We start from the raw sequence: 19,472 nt of genomic DNA, 5'->3' as shown, positions 1-19,472 counted from the left end.
CTTTATTATTTATTAGAAAAATCTTTCTATTATAAAACGATGACTTTATCAAGATGTACAATATCTACACAAATTAAAAATCTGAAATAAAATTAGCAAAAAACCAAGCTGCATTTACACTTCCTTAAAATAAAATTGAATTTGCATAAAATTTAATATTTACATTTCTTTCTAACACAATTTTCCCAATTATCATTTTTGTAGTAAACATTTTGAAAAACCCATTTTCCAAATAATTCTGGGTTATCGCGTGAATATATAGTTCTGTGCGCGTAATTTCTCAATTGACTAGAGGAAAATTTAAAAATATTTTAGTAAACCCGAGAGTTAAGAAATGTTGCTAATTCCTCTTTTTTCTACATATTTTTTTACACTTATATAACATACATCATAAATATATAATATTCCTGATACAATCTCATTACCATTAATTTATCCTAAATCATTGTGGATTGAATTTTCCTAAAGTTAAAGGCTATTTTAAATAGAAATAAGATAATTATTATTATTATATATATAGTGTACAGTTTAAACAACTTAAGGACAATCACTTTTTAATTTACTTCTTATCGGAAAGAAGAGGCTGATGTTCGCGATTACGATCTTCGAGTTCTAACTCAAAGGGTGATTCAACAATTCCCGGCATTGTACGACTAGGATGTTGCCAGATTGATCTAGGATCAACTTGACTGCGTTCGACAGTAGATATAGAAGTAGCCAGACCTCTTCTATGAATATCATGAAGCTAAAAGCATATTTTAATATTAACAAAGTGATTCAAAAACCCAAAGTTGAAATAAAATTACCTGATGCATGTATAAAGTACTTAAACTCATATTGGCAGCAGTGAATTCAACCGGAGTATCTTGTCTGTTATCAATGAAATGAGAGAGGTTTTCCCTTTCAGCATTATAACTAGGGTGCAGGCTGTAATAAATATATTAAATTAATATTTTCAAAACAATTTCGTAAAGGTGCCAACAAATCAATACCTCGTTAGTAGCCCAGCACTATTATTATTAAGGGGACCTTCGGTTTGACTAATTCCACCCGTAACGATACTTCCTCCACTACCCCACGGTTGAGTCATGACATTTTGATTAACACTTCGGCCCACTGAAGAAATCAGACTAGTATGTTCTCGTCTCTCTAGAAAATTTGGACGGTGATCCATGTGAGACCTCTGAATGCTGAACATTAAATTTGCATACTAAATAAAAGTAATAAAAATCTTAGAAAATAAATTGCTAATATAAAACAAAAGTAAATAATTGTTAATAACTTACGCCAGCACTAATTGAAGACAAAGAATGAAGGGACGAATATAGAGGGTTGTCCGTATCGGCGTAACCAAGGTGATCAGCATCTTGTCGAGCTTAATTTCAATGAAGATATAAACAAATAAGGAACTATAAATAAAACTACTTATTCTTTTGAAATTTATACCTTGAGCCCTAATACTTGTAAGAAATTGGTTGGCATGATCGGGTGGAGACCATGTTGGATTAGTGAGCTTTAAGAAAATTTTGTACACTAAGTTATTAACAGTTCTTTCTTGGGCTTAAAAGTTCACGTACTGTAAAATGCATGAGAGAAAGTTCAGTTTTGCCATTTTCAGCTTTTTGAACATCATGAACACCTTGCTCAGGTTCACTCATCCACTAAAAGATGATATTCATATTTAGAATTAACTTATACAATTAACTTTGTAAATAAAGTTTTTACATCAGAATTTCCGTGTTTTTTCACATCCATTTGAGCGAAAGAGCACACATCACCTACCCCAGCAACGTCAACAGTGAAATTGCGATAAAAATCAACTATGTCCAACGCGCGGTGACGTAAATAGAAGCACAGAATGATGGGAGTAAAGATCGGGCTAAGTAGTTCTTCTATTAAGTAGGCCTGGAATTAAAAACACCCCTCATTAGAACTTGAAAATAATTAAAAGAAAATGTTTAATATAAAACTACAAATTTACAGCTTTGTATTGAAATAATTGGGCAAATTCATTTCGAACTCTGTACGTGTGAGCATGTCCTTTCCAGTTATCAGGAATATAATGAATATGAGCTAAAATATTCATCATTAACTTTTCAGGACACCAAACCAAATGCTAAAATATAAAGTACTGTTAAATAAAGTTTTAAATTGCGGGCATAAAAATATGCCGTAAACCTCATCAGGGATAAAAGCTCGGCATCCGGCTAGCGCCACACCAAGAACTGTAATTGTTGTAAAAACGTACTCTACAGTTAATACATCTTCATCGTAGACAGTTAAACCAACAAGTACAGCCAATATAGAACCAGCGAAAAAAGCAACATTTCTAAAAATTTTGTTGTAAATGTACATCATTAGTAAATTAATAATTGAATTTATCCTGATTTAAGTATGTTAAATCTTACTTGGCAATGATCGACATTATATGAGAAGAGAAAATTCCCATGTACTGAGTGGCAGCTTTATAACCCCTACTGAATCTGGCATTAAGTTCATGATCGAGTTCATTGAAATGCCGGAGATAGAGCCTCGAATACATAGACCAACGTCTTGCTCCTAAAGCTCCAGGTTCCCGTTTCAAAATTTCAGCATAGTGGAAAAATGAATAGAGCACCTGCCATAGTAAAATTAACGGGCACAGGAGAAAGTTGGCGATACCTATCCATAGTATATGTTTGGATAGCCTTTAAAATATTTTAAAAAGATTTTAAAACTTTGAAAAGTAAAACATGATGCAATTTTTACTCTGAGGCCAGTAATTTTCTTTTGCTCCCGATTTTATAATCTTCTTTTAAATGCCAATTATTGTCAAATGGTGCAAATGGACCCCCTAAATTTATATTATGTGAAATGTAACTTTAAATATAAAATAAACTTAAAATGACTAACTTACAAAATAAAATTATTTCCAGATTATATTTCAGTCCATTGGTTAAAAATATCCTATTTGGAATAATTATTATTAAAATTTGTTGGAAAATTCAAATACTGAGGATTATAACTTACACATCGCCCAAAAATGGTAGAAAGTACTTAAGAGGAAGAAGATCTTTGTTAACCATAGCTACCATGTAATTTTTAAACCTGAGAATTCTATGATAAATATCTGAAAGAAACAATATTTTTCTTCCAAACTAGGTATTAATAACTTATTTCCTTAAAACCCACCTAGTTCCGTTAATTCTCTTTTATGTATACACATTTGTTGTTCTCGTTGCACTTCCAATAATCTATGTTGCACCTCATGCCAAGTCATGTTGTCTAATTCACTCTGAAATTTATCAATTGCTTAAAATAAATACTTTGAGGTAAAATAAATTATTTACCGAGGAAACTTTTAAAGCAGTTGAGTAAAAGGCACGGATTTCGAGGTACTGGAAGGCATGATACACTACTTTTACCAAACGAAGAAGCCAGAATACTAAAGCCACCAACAAGCATATAACTAATGTTGGGCTTAAACTGAAAGAAAAGAAAATTTTAACATTAAAAGAAAGATTAAGAAACATTAATTTCATTTACCTTCCCACACATTGTCCTATTGGCACCACTGCATCATTAAGGCTAACTTTATGGCCATCTGTTACATTTGCCATAGGCTTATCTTTAAATAACACTGAATAGTCGACACATTGCAATAAGAATGTAGAGAACAGCACCACAAATATAAACTGACTAAAATGTAAATAGAAATTAAAAAATAAATAAGCTAAACATTACTATTGACAATTTAAAACTTACAATAGTTCGAGAACTTCTTGAATAATCATGCACGAAAAACCATGTTTTTGATGGTAATGATAGACGTATTTAATCAATTAAGGGAAATTCATTCAAAATGTAAAAAAATATATTATTTTGATATACAAAAGGATATTCTAGTAAAAAATGAATCCAAGTCTTCAATGTGATTCCATCGAGCTATATAAAAAAAAAATTATAAATTTTACATTTAACAATTAATGATATTGTTATTACTCTGAAGCAAGCTTACATCTTCCACTTTCTGGTACCACGTGAATCATCACCCCACTTTCTTGGGGTGTTTCAGCTTCATCATTGTATGGCATGAAGGATTGATATCCAGTTGCACTAGTCATATTTTTTTGTTATATGTCTGAAATTACAATTTAAAATGAATTTCTTCAAAACAATTATCAACAAAAAAAATATCAAATCAAGTAATCGAAATTATTTAAGAATATAAGATTCAAAAACCTATAAGCACAACAGCTGAAGAACAATAATAAGGAAAACCCCTAAAAAGTAAAAGCCAAAACCCAAATTTTTTTTGACCAAGGCTTGCGGTTAAAAGCGTATATTGAGATTACCAAATTAAAGATGGAATATCATAACATGATTTATAGTTTAATAACTAATTTTTACCAAAAAATTTGCCAATTTACTTAAGTTACTAAAAGTTTTATACTCATTAATCATCGTTTCCGTTGTTGAAACTTCAGCTTCTGTTGGTCAACATTTACAAATATCTCCATTATTTATTATTTATTTACCTCCGCGCCATCTGCTAAACACGTTTTCAAGGTGATTCGATAGATGCTGTGCACAAGTCAAGTATATCTAAAATCCCCCATTTCAGAAAAATGGGTTATATCATATATTAAATATGGTTATTAAAAATAAATTTTAATAAATCAGGCTAATGTAAAAACTGGAGGATGCTTATATTAAAAGCAACCTTTTTCTACTTTCGCTGTGATGAGAATCACTTTTCTAAAAAGTGTAAAGAAAACTCTATAACACTATTTTGAGTGAATATTTTTATGTACACCAAATGATACATTTCATTACCAGTTTTTAATACTTATACAAATATTCACGCGCTGAAAAACTAGTTTTTTAAATAAAATCCCATTTTTAACCATAGCTTTACTTGAAAAATACGTGTCACTCTATGATAGTATAAAAATTGGTTTTATTGGAGATTCCAAACTATACTATAGTTAACCAATCATTTTGGGTGTTTTATAATCGGGTCAAATAATTAAAAACTGAATAAAAAACAATTTTAATAACCTAATAAAAATTTATTTTCTCTCGCTACTGTAAATTTTTAGTCAATTATAGCCATTAAAAAATGCTTTTGAGAGAGCAGTTTATTATTGATATGTAGTTATATCAGTATTGTTTTAAAATAATCTCAATTTAAAAAATTATAAAATTTTATCAAGAATGTATTTATATTTTAATTTAAAAGATTTTAAGTAATATACCGAGAAACATTTAAAGAGTAATAAAAGCACAAATAGATCAAATTTAAAAGGGAAAATAAAAAACTTAAATTTTCCTAAAAGCCACCTTTTAAAATTTTTCTTCTGAAAAGTTAGCTCTGCAATAGTTTTTAGCATTTCAATCAATTATAGTTATACACGTACCAAGATTTATGGTATGGCTTAGCAAAATGCAATATTAAGACGTGGCAACGTCTTATTCTACAGAGGTTAAAAACTTTATATTTAAAAGAGGACACACACTATTAGAATTCACTCGATACTCTGAAGAATTCATATATATATACAATTCAATAGTCCCTTACCATGCTATGGTGATGGGGCTATTCAGTTATACTATTTATATATGTATATAAAAATTATCATTCAGTAGAGATTAATCTTTTTGGTAATGGTTTTGCGGCACATGTGACAAGTTTTCAAAGTTTGAGCGCAGCCAACGCAGGCTCCATGCCCGCAAAGAAAAGCTACACTCCGTCTAGCTTCCATGCAAATTGAGCAACACTGAGCTTCTTCAATTTCCTGAATTTTAGTTTCCAGATAATGAATTCTTAATACACTAACATCACGAGCCTCCGAAGATATAATTCTTCCACCTAAAAGGGAAAAGATTGAGAGCGTTAACTATGGAAAATTCAGTTGAAAATTTTATTTTTAATTTCACCTGGGCCAAATTTCTTAACAATTACATCTTGGCACTCGATACATTTTTTCATGCGTATCGAACAGTCTATACAAGTTACGCAATGCTTGCAAGGCTCGAACGTAACATTGGCTTTCAAATCGCAGCAGATAACACACTCAGGCGTTTCAGGAGTTTGGACATCATCTGGGCCTGTTTTTTGAGACATGGAAGACGCTGGTTCGCCTAAATCAGCACCAGAAGCTAAAGAAATACCTTGGATACTTTGGTGAGAGAAAAAGAGAATTATATTAGAATTTAAATATCAAATAAGTTCAATGAAGAAACTACCTTCTAACTACACTTTGTTGAATTAAATATTCTTTAACCGCAGGTTCAGTGACTAGATCTAATGGAGTTTTGCCTTTACGGTTTTTACGGTTTAAATCAGCTCCCTTTTGGGATAAGTAACACGCTACGGCAAAACCCATGTTGTGCTCTTTGCCAATTGCACTTAAAAGAGTGAGAATCTACAAAAAAAAAAAAAACAAAAGCCGTGACAAATTATTAATTTTTCAAATTAAAATCCAAAATTTCCCACTTACAGCCGATATATTAGGAGATTCCGCAGTTTCAACCTCTGTCCTTAATAAACCTTGCCTCATCAAAGCCAAATGCAAAGCAGTATCTCCATCCTCATCTTCGACATTGACATTAGCACCCATTCCTAAAAGTAGCTCTATCACAGCGTAATGCCCTTGATTAACAGCTAATAAGAGAGGAGTTTGTTTGCGATTATTGCGTATCTCAATGTCACAAAGACCCTGTAGAGTAATCATAAAAATTTCAGCCAAGTTACTTAACATTCAAAATATCCGTAACAATTACTGTACTGACTTGGTTTAATAGAGTTTCAGCCACGTGGAAATGCCCGTTGAGAGCTGCTAAGTGCAAAGCCGCAAAACCATCATCTTTTTTAACATCAACAATTTGCCTTGTCCTTAGTAATAAACGCTCAGTAGCACTAAGGAAAAATATATTTATATTAAACAAATCAAGAAAATGTACCTAATGTTACTTACAAATTATTTCCTTTTAGAGCTGCATGATGTAGTACATTGAACCCTCGTTTATTTTTTAGGGAAAAGTCAACTTCAGGAACACTAACTAATAAATCAATTATTTCTTCATTGTCTTTCCCAATAGCATCGTGTAAAGCAGTATCACCATACGAATCCTAGGGGAAAAAAATATTTAACCACGGGTTCATCATTAGAAAACGTAACTTAATACGTACTTGAATATTTACATTACACCTATATTTTAATAACACTTTAACACAATTAACATGTTGCTTATTGACAGCAACATGTAGAGCGCTACATCGAGCTTTATTTATTGAATCAAGGGCCGCTCCTTTTTTCAATAATAATTCCATTATTTCTGGTTGATTACTTTGAAGAGCAAATATCAATTAAAACTATATAAGAACAATAATTAAAATGTAAAAATAAAACTTACCCAAAAGCTGAGTAATGAAGTGCCGTATCACCATCATCGTCTTGAACTTCCATATTTGCTCCTAGCTGCAAAATCATTCGTACAATGTCCATATGACCCTGATGACAAGCTACTTGAAGAGCCGTTTTTCCGGAACTTTTCTGATCAACTCTTTCTGGATGCTTTTGCAAACTCTCACGAACAACTTCAGTATGACCTTGGGCAGCTTCCCTAACTAAACGGTCATTTGTAGTAGTTTCTTGATAATGTTGAGCTTGCTCACCAAGTAAGTAGCTTAATAAGGGGTCTGAAAAAGAAAATGTCTTTTATAAATTCCTGTTAAAGAGATGTAAAATAATCAGTCTTACTTGTGTGCTCTTCCCTCTGATTAGCTGTCATTGTATTATTTATTTCAGTTGCAGAACCAGGCATCAGGGTAACGCATAATGGATTAAAGGTCCATGTTTGTCCATCGACAATCACTCTCAAATCACCATCCGAATAAACTTTTGTAATTTTTCCCATTTTACCCAGTGCCTGTTGAAAAAGTCAGTATAAATAAATTTCAAAGATTGACGTTGACTTATAATATCTTACCCCTTTCATTATTTCCACCCATTCTCCATGGCCTTTTTGCAATTCCTTAACTTTAGCAGAATCATCAATGACTCTAACCATATCTCCGACAGAATAAGACATAACCTACAAAAACATTGTTATTCAAAAATTTTAAGTAGTTTACCCAAAAAAGGTTTAGTACTTTAGTTAAAGCACCAGGATGAAATGTCCATCTGTTATTGCATCCTTCATATTGAACCCTAATGTCGCCTTTATCCGTTACACGATGTACAGTTCCTAATTTGCCTATAAACTTAATGTGGAAGTAAAAGTAAACGTAAGTAAACTGTTAAGTAGAATTTGAAAATATAGATGCTCACTTCTGCCATTCGAGGATTCCAGCCTCCATGGCCTTCCTGCATAACTTTTAATGTTTCAACATCGAGCAATACTTTTACTTTGTCTCCAACATTGAACTGTGGATGTGATACTGAAGGATATTTTGTTTGGTGCGCTTCTACAGCTTGGCCTAAAAATTCATTATTAATTTCCCACAGCAAAAAACCAGATTAAAATATTGAAATCATGATGTTACCAAGAATTGGTAAATGATCCCGATAGTAGTATCCCCCTGGAGCTTCTTGTAAATATTTTAGGTCCACTTTTCCTTTGTGTCCCAGCCTATAGACATTAGTGGAACCAGTCGTCCATGTCACATTAGCCACACTCCTTCCAGATTCATTATCCCAGCCACGAATATCATTCACTTTTCCAGTTTTTCCTTCTCCTCCTAAATTAAATTACAACATCTTTGGAACATGTGTTAATACAAGACTAATCGTAAAGAACCTCTTACCATCTTGATTCCCCCAATCCCAATCAGGTCCCCTGAGAACACGAGCACCATGGAAAATGCCTTTAGCTTGCACTTTTGGTGCTCCTTGGCGTTTATTCATCTCAACACTAAATTTATTCATAGAACAAAAAAAATCAAGTATGGAACTGGTGACTGATAGTGACCAAAGTGGTAACACGCATTTACCCAGTTGAGGCTGCAGTTTCAAATCTTAAGAATGCGTGAGTTAGATCATGTTTGTCCGACATATAACACTGAGTGCATAAATCAAAATCATAACATCTAAGACATCTCCACCTAATACCAGCTATGCCATGCTTTCGACAGGCATCACATATAATATTTGGATGCTTGACTCCTTCGGGAAGAAATAAAGTTAGATACAAACCTCTTTAATAAATTCAGAAACGTTACTAAAGCATACAAACCAATCTGTGCATTATCAAAGATACGGAGATCATAGGCACCCTGGTACCCAACTCTGTAGTTAGTTCTGGATCCGGAATCCCATTGTACAACGACGGTTTTATCTGGGGACGTTGCACTTCCAGCTTTACCGATTTCCACTACTGTCCCTACGTGTCCTTCTCCATCATCTTGGTTACCCCACTTCCAATCAGGCCCACGAATAACGCGAAGTCCTACTTCCATCACAAGGAGCCTTGGATCTGGGCTGTTAGGCCTACTTTGATGTTTCAAAGTTTTTCCCGGCTGTATTGCAGTTTTCTCTTTAGAAGACTCAGCCAACAATCTGAAGAAATAATTTCACATTTTACTAAATCAACGAATTAAAGTCTTGATACGACTACATTTAAATGACTTTATTTCGCGAAAAATGCCAAAACCGCAGACAAAATGGCGTGCGTCCTCAAGGTAATCATTTTTTTTTGCAAAAACCCATAGAAGAGTCTCCCCCTAGTGGCAATAAACTGCAACTATTCTGGCAGTCTAACCAAAAAAGATTCCATAAAAAGACGGGAAAACCAAACTTACATGTATATTCAAAACAACTTTCGCCGCTTAGACGGTATCTCGATTTTTATTTCTTAAAACAATAATTCCACGAGCTTATAAGTTTTATTTATAGAACTTTCCTTAGTTTGCAAACAACAAAGAAATTTGTAATCGGAATGGAAATCTACAAAATTACTTATTGAATTTACCATTTTCTAGGGAAATTTAAAAATTATCCTCATAGCCTCCGCAAAACCAGAATCGGAAAAAAAACACGAATTTTCTTTGTGGGCCAGTAGCTCATTAGCTAATTACATCGTCAATTTACCGTGAAACGATGACACTACTGAATTAACAAACATTTCCTCGTTTTTTAATCGGATTTAATACCGGTCCGAGAACTTTACAAATCGAAGTTGAAAACTTTCACCAGCTGCGCGTTGTGAGGTTGAGAAGTACTCGCTTCGTTGATCTACTATTAAATTCAATGAGAAAACAACCAACGTTTTAGCCATTATTCAAAGCTTTTACACTACTAAAAGGTTTAACCAAATAACGCTTTAAGCTTAAGCAATGAAAGAAAGTACATAAAAAAATTCACGGAGATTACGAAATGTTCATAATTATGATGGAAAATTAAAATAATTAATGATAAACAGTATCTCGGGCTTCTGTTTGTGTTACAATAATGCCCTACATTTCGTGGGAATGAAAGAAAGTATTCAAAGTAAAATAGACTACGCTTCTTTAAAGAAAAGGGTGTAGGGGCAGTTAGCGGTTTGTTTCTAAAACTTTTGCGCCAAACAAAAAACCACCCAATAAAACAAAAACCTTGTTCATTTGAGCTTAGACCCGGTTAAAAACATTTTTGTTTGACCCAAATTAGGCTAATTAACGAAAAAACCACGAGAGGAATCTGTCTTCCGAATTACGCGGCCCATTATTAAAGGTCGCGACCTCTTCCAAACTCGGTGCACAATCAGAACGGTGGCAGGAAATCCCAACTTTATACACATCGCGTCAATAGCGTATTTCAAAAGAGATTCTCGTTATGCTTATTGCGCAAAAAAATGACCAAAGTGTTTCTTGCCATCGCGATTTCTAAAGATACTCTTTCACCTGGAAATCCTTTCTGTCATTCGCGATTGTTAGTATTGCGTATGCGTAATTTGGGAGGTTTGTCGTCGCCGTGTGACGAGACACAGGCCCTTAACCTTATTTAAAAACCCACTTGTACTGCGCTTCAGTCCTGTGTCAACAAAAGATCATGATTAAGCAGATAACATTGATAATACGACCCCATACTTTATGGCAAAAGGTTTTCTATACAAATTGTAAAATATTTATCTCTCTAATTTCCACACAAAAGTATCTACGTGATATCAGAATAATATTTGTATAGTAATATATATTTAGAAATAAGTTACCATAAGTTATAAATAAGATATTATCCCTAGTTTTGATATCGTAAGGAGAGTAACACACGTTAAAAATTTTGCCGCTAATCGGAGTAAGCTACCGTGGTTTGGTGGAAAATTCGTATTCATTGAAATCTGACGACATGATATGTATAGGATATACAATGTTAATTTAAGCGTTGGACCTTGTAACGTACGTCATTTTACTTTTAAATAAATTTCATTACAATTTAAAAATTTCTATGAAGCAACGAATTTTTCGGGTTAATCGATTAAATTTTCCCTATTTAAGTTAATTTCGACGTTTTATTTTTATGGGAAAGTTAACGATTCAGGAAACAAACCTTCACGCCGAAATCGCGTGAATTAAGTGGGTTTCAGTTTCAATGCCGTCATGCGATATTTATTTAATAGAGCAGAACCAAAAATATATTTCCCCTCTAATTTCCCGAAAGAAAAAATAAAAAGGATATATTTACCGAAACAAAAAGGTTTTTACAGGACTACTTTTACCAGGTCTGCGGCGAAGTTTCCCAGAAGGATACTAAATTTATCCTAGAAGTAGGAGTGTACGCGATTCTTTTATGATTACGGGTAAAAATTAAAGCGAAAATTTACGTTTGGCTCCAGACCAACTTGTTAAATTAAATTTACCGAGGGTGTAAATAGGGGTAAAGGTAAAAAAATAGTATCAAAAAATAAGCGCGCTTTCGAAGCTAAACGGTCCGTAGAATTAGAAAATGGTTTAAATTTATTAGATCGTCAAATTAAGTATGCCGGAGGGAAAATTATTCGGTAACTTTCTTTCCTAAAAATCCGTATAACGCCCCCCTCCCTCCCTCCCCACTTAAATTTGGTATTTTTTAAATATATCTTAGGCGGGCTGAGTTAATTGTTATAGGAATTATAGCGGTTTTTTCTCTATCTGGAACTAGCTATTAAAAGGTATGAAAAAATGGTCGTGACATTAAAAAAATGAAAAAGAGTTAAAAGTACAAGGACAAAATTGAAGCGATTATACAACTATATAAAATTAGCGTTTTTCTAGAACGCTTTGTAACCGGTAACTCTTATTTCATGCCCTAGATATTCATACCTCATTGTTTCACCTTAAACCTATGCTATGCCTAAAAAAAATTCTCCTAAAAAAATGTATATTAAAAAATATAAAAAAATACGGGGGTGTTATAGTTGACCACACCTACATCCTTTGGCCTTCCGTTATGGTACACCCCATACATATGACGAAATACAATAGATTTTGTTTGTACAAGACCTTGAGTTGACTGCTGTACTCCGGCAATTTGACATTCCAAAAGGCAGAAATTTCATATTAAAGGTATAGGCTTATACCTGGTCGAGTTGTACTTTACGTTTGACGATACGCGCAAAGATAAAAACCAGTATACCGGAATATCGGTAGAATTTATTGAAATAAACGGTTACATAATGCGTTGCGGGTTTTAATACTGGTTTTCAAAAACGGGAAATAAAAGAGAGACGTTTAAGTAAAAATAATGCGTGCCGAGTAGAAAGCCCGTCGCTTTGGGTGGTTATAGAGTACCGAGTATATCATCGTAGAAAACGCGTTTTTACTTTCATTAAATTGGTTATGGCAAAAACGGGGATGCGATAAACTGTATTTTATACTAGATATAAGGGAAGTTAAATACTTTTTGAACGAAATATGTGTCATTCCTAGGCTTAACGCGGTTTTTATTTTGCCAAAAGGGGGTTGTAAACTTTCGGTACAATCGACCCGGCAGACTTTCTGAAAGTCCAAATAATTTTGATGAACCGTTTTGTTTTCGACTCGGGATGCTTTCTGAAAGTCCAAATAATATTTATGAACCGTTTGGTTTTAGAATCGACCTAGCATGATTTCTGAAAGTTCTAGTAATTTTGTTTTGCATGTCTGCTTCATGATTATTAATAGCTAAGCTACATTGCAATACCATTAATTTTTAGAACCTTTTGTTATTGTTTCGGTTCACTTTAGCACTGCCTGGTTCAAAAGGTCCCAAATACTGTTGTTTTTAAGGAGGTGTTAGGTCAACGTTAGAAACGAAATAAATGCTCTTATTAAACACCGTTCTCGTATCTATTGTTTTGACGTTACTTTCATTACATCACGAAATGTGCGCTCTTACAATGGGTTATTTTCCACCCTACCAAAACGTAATAACGAAAAGGAGAGCCGTTGAATTGTATTACGGTAAACATCACTATACCGAGACAGAGTAGAGCCTGCTGCATTTGGGCGTCGGCTTCAAGAAACTGGCTTACGAGGTACCAGTAAATAGGGCGCTTACGTTCTACCCTACCTTTCTCTCAACGCAAAAATATATTCACTTCAAGTCAAGATTTCTTTTTGCTTCAAAAGACACTAATATTGCGTAACGTATCTAATTAGCAGATATAAAAGGTATAGCGCAACTCTTACAAAAACCTCCAAACGAGCAAGTATCGGAATGTGGACGTTCGGTTTCATTACAGCTAGATCAAAAACACCCAATTTCTACAAAAACCATATCGTTTCCTCCACGAAAGACATTATAAACTAAATATTTGCACATATTTAAACATGCAACTAAGTTGTACCAATATAACCAAACTTTAAAAATGTGTAAATATTAAAGTGTTTATTTTAATGTATTTTAAAGACGCGCGTAGAACTGCAGTATAAATAGCCTTCTTTTAGAATTCCCAGAGAAAATCTTAAACAATAAGGGAAATACGTTTGTTGCACCCACTTGGAGTTTCAAACATCGACGAAATAAAACTATCCTAAAGGGGGCGGAACCTATTATCTTATCATATAAATTCATCTAAATCGATTTCGAGGGGTCAAATTTACAAATTGTCAGCGTAGCAAAACAAAGCGTTTCATTATTGACCCCCCCCCCCCCGGCTCACCGAATAACCGATCTCCGTAATTTTTTAGTAGTAATTAACAACTCACGAAGTGTATCCTCTGACGGTAATCCTAGACGAGGAATTAGCGGGATAAATCCTGGACGATTGTTCGATGTCCGAAGACGAGTGTGACCCGGAACGACTCTTGATTCCACGAACACAAGCCATTTTCTGCTCGCGAGATGTTCCCCGGTTGAGACGCAAAATTACCGAATTACCCGACAGCATGTCGTCCCTTCGCTAACACTGTCCGGCTGAAAAACATTGATCCGCGGCGTAGCGCAATCAAAACGCGTCACTGGATTGTTGTTGTCTTCAAAAACTAACGTAACAAAGTGCAATTCGAAAATCAATGAAACTTTGTAAACTTGGAATTATTCGCATCGTTGGGACGCCCTAAAATTTAGGTGTAGACTTTCGGACGGCGAAATCGTTTATGCTCGGCGCGTTTATCTTTCCCTCTGAATTTTTCTCTCTCTTCACTTTCCGCGGTTGAACGTGATCCCGTCTGCACTCGATAAGCTTAGCTTATGCAATAATATTCCAAATATTGAAACGTTTCTGAACGTTTTTACAATAACGCTCAAGCCGATAAAATTAAACCTATAGCGATATTTTGAATGTTCTATCAATTATAATAGCTCTATTTTCTTGATATCGGAGATTCGTATCAAATATTAGGCTTGAGCAAGTGGTAAACCTGATTGTAAATATGAACGAGGAACTTTTCCCAATTTTTTCATTCTCAACAAGGAACTTATAGCGAGATTTCTGGTAAAATTGCATCAACAGCAATAATTTTTATTCGTTTTTTTTAAATAGGTGACACGTGGATTTTACTATACCCCCAATTATGATAAGATAAGATAAAATAATTTATTTACAAACTAATTTATCTACAAACTAAAGTGGATGTGCGCATATTTCAGAAACATAATGTGCTTTCATAATTCCGTATTTTGATTCAGTAGTTCAAAGGGTGAACCTTCAGCTTCCGTATTCATTTTAACTTAAAAACATTTCTCAGCTTCCGTACTCAATTGATTTAAAAAAGTAAAAGAAACAGTTTTTGCTCCTAATTTTACAAATAAAAATTTAATATTAAGATCCCATTGAACGAGTAAGTTGTATTGTAAAAATTTTAAAGAGGTGGATACTTTTCACTTGTTCTGTGATTTCGGAATAGGGTTAGAAGAGTAACCCTACATGTATGTCGTTATTTTACACCGATTCTGTTGTAACGAATAGTTCGAGTCGGTGTAAAAATGTTTTTCGAAAATGGGTACCTGGGGCCATATACCAGATAAATTCAAGATAAGCAGACAATTTATTCTCTTTACTCCCGCTTTTGAGGAGGGGTAGTAGAGCATGGATCAAGAATCTAAGGGGAGTAGGGGACAGTAGAGCACGGATCGAGAATCTAAGGGGACTCGCGGTTCAGGCTTTAAAAAGCTCGCGTTAATACTTAGAATAGGAAAATCCAGGATAATTTTAGTTCAATGTGGACAAACTTATCGTCATTCGTTTACATTTAATTTTGACAAAATGGCGCTGTTGTTGTCCATTATATGCTTAGGCTTAGTAAGTTTTAGACCTTATATTATTGAAATTGGTTCTTTAAAAGTTTAAGTAATGGCAGAAGTTCATAATAAACTCCTTCGGGGGGAAGTTTTCCATTTCCCATTGAACCCATGTTATTTTGATGATACATCAATCTGCGACAGCTCAAAAACCGTGGGCGCATTCCATTGGTGCTTAGTATTATGACGTATTTTTTTTTTAAAAAGTAGTACCTTAGGTAGTCAACGGGCCGGCTTTGGGGCTTTTGGGCTTTTGGGCTTTAAAATTAAAATGGCTTCTTTAGACCCAGCCATTGAGTTGGGAATATTAATCTAGAGATCCAATCAAATCTGCTCCCCGCGAAACAAGTTTTGGAAAATTACGAATGTGCCGTCTCCTCTAAAATGACGAGAAAACGTTATCATATGACCCGTGGCGCCATCCATTATTTTTGAAAAAAAAAATATTTTTGCCGGATAACGCGTCTTATTTGAACGAACCATTGAGAGATAGACGGCACCACAGGTGGAATGATAAAGTTTTCTCGTCATTTGGGAGCAGACGGCAGTATTGTTATTTTTTAAAAACTTGTTTCGCGAAATACTGAAATCTGACGTTTTGATTGGACCTCTAGATTAATATTCCCAACTCAATGGACCCAGCTGCAGGCAACAATTATAAATTGGTTTACTGTTTTTCCATATAAATTAAATTGACAAGGTAATTAAATTTAATTTTTACGTTCAAGATTGTTTAACCATAAGTGTATAATATTATTACATAAGTGTAACACTTCCTATTTTCCACATGCAGGTTTTACAGACTGCATTATGGGCTTCGTCGTAGTTTTGCGTCCGCTTGCGAACGCGTCACACGTAACCTTTGACAGCGCCTCGCTAGGGGGATATTTTCCTTCTTGTGATGACGTCACTCCGTTACAAGCTCTCAGTAAAATATTCCCCAAAGTAACAAACTTATAGAACAATATTATAGACTTATGGTTTAACTAATTCAGTTAAACAATAAATGTGAAACGATGACAGGGATATTTGTCATCTCTGACTTGCCAAAAGGCAGCCTGCATGTATTATATTATTAATTATTAACTGGTTTTCATTAAAGAATGCAATAAATTTATTGTCTAGGAAATAACTGTTATTGTTGAAGACTGAATCTGAAGGAAAATAAATAACCAATATTGCGCAACCCGAGAAAAATAATTAAAAACTCTTTTTTAAACAACCAGACCTGTTTCTGTTTTGTATCCAATATAATGAAAATAATAATCTAATATTAGACATATATTTAAAAATATTAATTCAAATAATATAAAAATTCTTTCATTTACTTATGATTCTTTGTAGTATGCCTATAAATTTTATTTCGATGATCAGGTGTAAGTTTTTAAAAATTTATATTTAAATTTAATTTTAGCAGTGTTTATAAAGCAACGTAATTTTTTCCCACCATGTTTTGAAATAAATTTTCCACTCGCATGCTTTTCTATTTTAAAAGATATTACCTAAATAATTTATTTTCAATTTCTTTTAACTTAACATAATTTTATCGGCAATGCTAAACGTCATCACAGCCAAGACGCGTTATTTAAAAGATCTTTAAGTATGCCGACAGCAGACGATGGGCGGCGAACGCGTGTCTGGTGTAGGATTATCACCATCCGCAAGTAGGACGTGATTTTATTCCGCCGCGTTTAAGTAGAACTCTTGAAGTGCCGCGGAATGATGTATCAAGAATAAAACGAAGTGGAATACTTCCCCCGAAGGGATTTATTATAAACGTCTGGTAATGGTAATTAACCATTGTGTTAAGTAAAAACAACCATTAAGTCGCGTATGGCTTAGGTTTTTTTAAATAAGGGGGTAAACATATCGGGTCTTTTATAGATCATGAAGCAGCGTGATGACGTCAAAGAGATAGCACTAGCCAGAGAATCGGTGGAATTGACGTCTTTCAGCAAACCACTGTTTCCCACGGGCACTGGTCACGGTGATGCTTAAAATAATTTTACATCACAGCTCCTTACCTGTTCTTAACTTAAGCAGAAAGGCAAACAAAATACGAATGATTGGGATAATGAAACAAAACTTCATATCAAAGAGCGTTCCGAGAATTCTCGCGTATTTAGCAATATAGAGACTCTCCAGTATTAAGCCCTTAGGCAAATAATATCCGAATTGTTTTGATAATGAAACAAAACCCATCATATAACCTAGAGTTACTATAATTCTGAAGAATTTTAATATACGTAAAATAATCACTCCGAAATATGACTTTAATGAAACCATAAGTAACATAATAACAATAAATATGACACTTCCAGGGCTCCCACCAAAATCTGAAAAAAAAATAGGGAAATAGGGGATTTTTCAGGCTAGAAATAGGGTGAAATAGTAACCAAATTTTGAAAAGTAGGAACCAAATAGGGACTATTTTAAGAATAATTAGATCTTTATTTTAACTTAAATTTTCACAAAAATTACTTTTAAAATAGGATATTTCTAAAACTGACTTAGTTTTAATTTGTAAAAATATTTTTTTACTCAAAATTATATAGTTCAACTTTACGACAGGGAGCCTAATTCTGAATTCTACCGAGCATTTCAATTTAGCCGAGCTCGTGGCGCCACCTAATGTAGTAAATTATAGCTATAAACGTTAATCGATACAATTCCTGATCAAAGCCGATGGTACTTTTCAGCAAATTTACTAGAAATAGGGTAATTTAGGTACCAAATTCCGACTTTAAGGTGGTTTAGGGACCTCGAAAAAAAGTAGGGGCTTTTAGGTATTTTAGGGAACTGGTGGGAGCCCTGCACTTCTTATAGTTTTAATCTTAATTTTCTGACCGAACCTTTTTTCGACACTGACACTCTCGTCAAGCTCCGACTTGGACTTGCACTTTCAACGTTACTCCAGTCTTGGTACTTCCTACGTTATTCCAGTATGGGTAATTTCTGCGTTATTCCGGTCTTGGTAATTTTCACATTATTCCGGTCTTGGTAATTTTCACATTATTCCGGTCTTGGTAATTTTCACATTATTCCGGTCTTGGTAATTTTCACATTATTCCGATCTTGGTAATTTTCACATTATTCCAGTCTTGGTAATTTTCACATTATTCCGGTCTTGGTAATTTTCACATTATTCCGGTCTTGGTAATTTTCACATTATTCCGGTCTTGGTAATTTTCACATTATTCCGGTCTTGGTAATTTTCACATTATTCCGGTCTTGGTAATTTTCACATTATTCCGGTCTTGGTAATTTTCACATTATTCCAGTCTTGGGTACTTCCACGTTATTCAATAAGCCTGCTATACCTCATAATGTAAAGGTAGTGTCGAGCACAAAAACGTTATTTTGAAATCGGTCAATGGACGCTTCAATAAAAGATACTCCGTTTTTACTCCCCTCTCCAAATTCATCTGGGAAGGAACTATTTCCGGTCGGTCGGTTAAACGGTTAGAATGGCTAGCCAAAAAGTCATATTTAAGCCAATTGGAGACGCGTTTTTGCCCTCATGAGAATTTTGCGTCAGATAAGAAACGCGTCGGCTCACGTGTATAAGGAACATACTAATGTTAATTTTCGATAATATATTTTAAGGTAAAATATATAATGTTACTAAAACTAAATATAAGAAGATAATATTATTATTATCATAGTCTTTTGGTATAAATAATTAAAATTATACGGAATATTTTTATATTACCGGGCAATTTTAAGGCTTCTCATGGAGGCAGAGTTAATTCATTTCGTATAAAATTATCTTTCGGAAAAAGATGAAAACTAATTCCTTTAGAACTAAACGTA

The 19,472-nt window shown here is 33.9% G+C and overlaps 2 protein-coding genes across 2 annotated transcripts; both read right to left on the bottom strand.

The window, feature by feature from the left end:
- Positions 1-43: 43 nt before the first annotated feature.
- Positions 44-4,555, bottom strand: Atg9 (autophagy-related protein 9). Its single transcript, XM_090161153.1, has 20 exons — positions 4,433-4,555; positions 3,998-4,120; positions 3,881-3,924; positions 3,745-3,809; positions 3,526-3,678; positions 3,330-3,465; positions 3,172-3,274; positions 3,010-3,109; positions 2,897-2,946; positions 2,749-2,833; positions 2,409-2,687; positions 2,179-2,329; positions 1,982-2,116; positions 1,726-1,905; positions 1,578-1,661; positions 1,447-1,513; positions 1,287-1,375; positions 993-1,210; positions 807-927; positions 44-745 (listed from the first exon to the last, which is right to left on the bottom strand). Exons 2-20 carry the CDS (start codon positions 4,101-4,103, stop codon positions 560-562), a joined length of 2,352 nt encoding a protein of 783 aa, XP_090017279.1. The 5' UTR covers positions 4,104-4,120; positions 4,433-4,555; the 3' UTR covers positions 44-559.
- Positions 4,556-4,811: 256 nt separating this feature from the next.
- On the bottom strand, positions 4,812-14,576 carry LOC149925105 (E3 ubiquitin-protein ligase MIB2-like). Its single transcript, XM_090160229.1, has 17 exons — positions 14,126-14,576; positions 9,220-9,542; positions 8,978-9,149; positions 8,792-8,898; positions 8,531-8,725; positions 8,316-8,464; positions 8,138-8,248; positions 7,975-8,079; positions 7,746-7,914; positions 7,399-7,684; positions 7,175-7,331; positions 6,960-7,114; positions 6,775-6,901; positions 6,483-6,701; positions 6,229-6,407; positions 5,920-6,161; positions 4,812-5,851 (listed from the first exon to the last, which is right to left on the bottom strand). Exons 1-17 carry the CDS (start codon positions 14,305-14,307, stop codon positions 5,622-5,624), a joined length of 3,108 nt encoding a protein of 1,035 aa, XP_090016355.1. The 5' UTR covers positions 14,308-14,576; the 3' UTR covers positions 4,812-5,621.
- Positions 14,577-19,472: the final 4,896 nt, after the last annotated feature.

This window comes from Leiobunum rupestre, chromosome 10 (genome assembly GCF_980474605.1).
Source record: "Leiobunum rupestre chromosome 10, qqLeiRupe1.1.hap1, whole genome shotgun sequence".
Classification (NCBI taxonomy): domain Eukaryota; kingdom Metazoa; phylum Arthropoda; class Arachnida; order Opiliones; family Sclerosomatidae; genus Leiobunum; species Leiobunum rupestre.
This window is presented reverse-complemented; position numbering and strand designations above follow the sequence as displayed.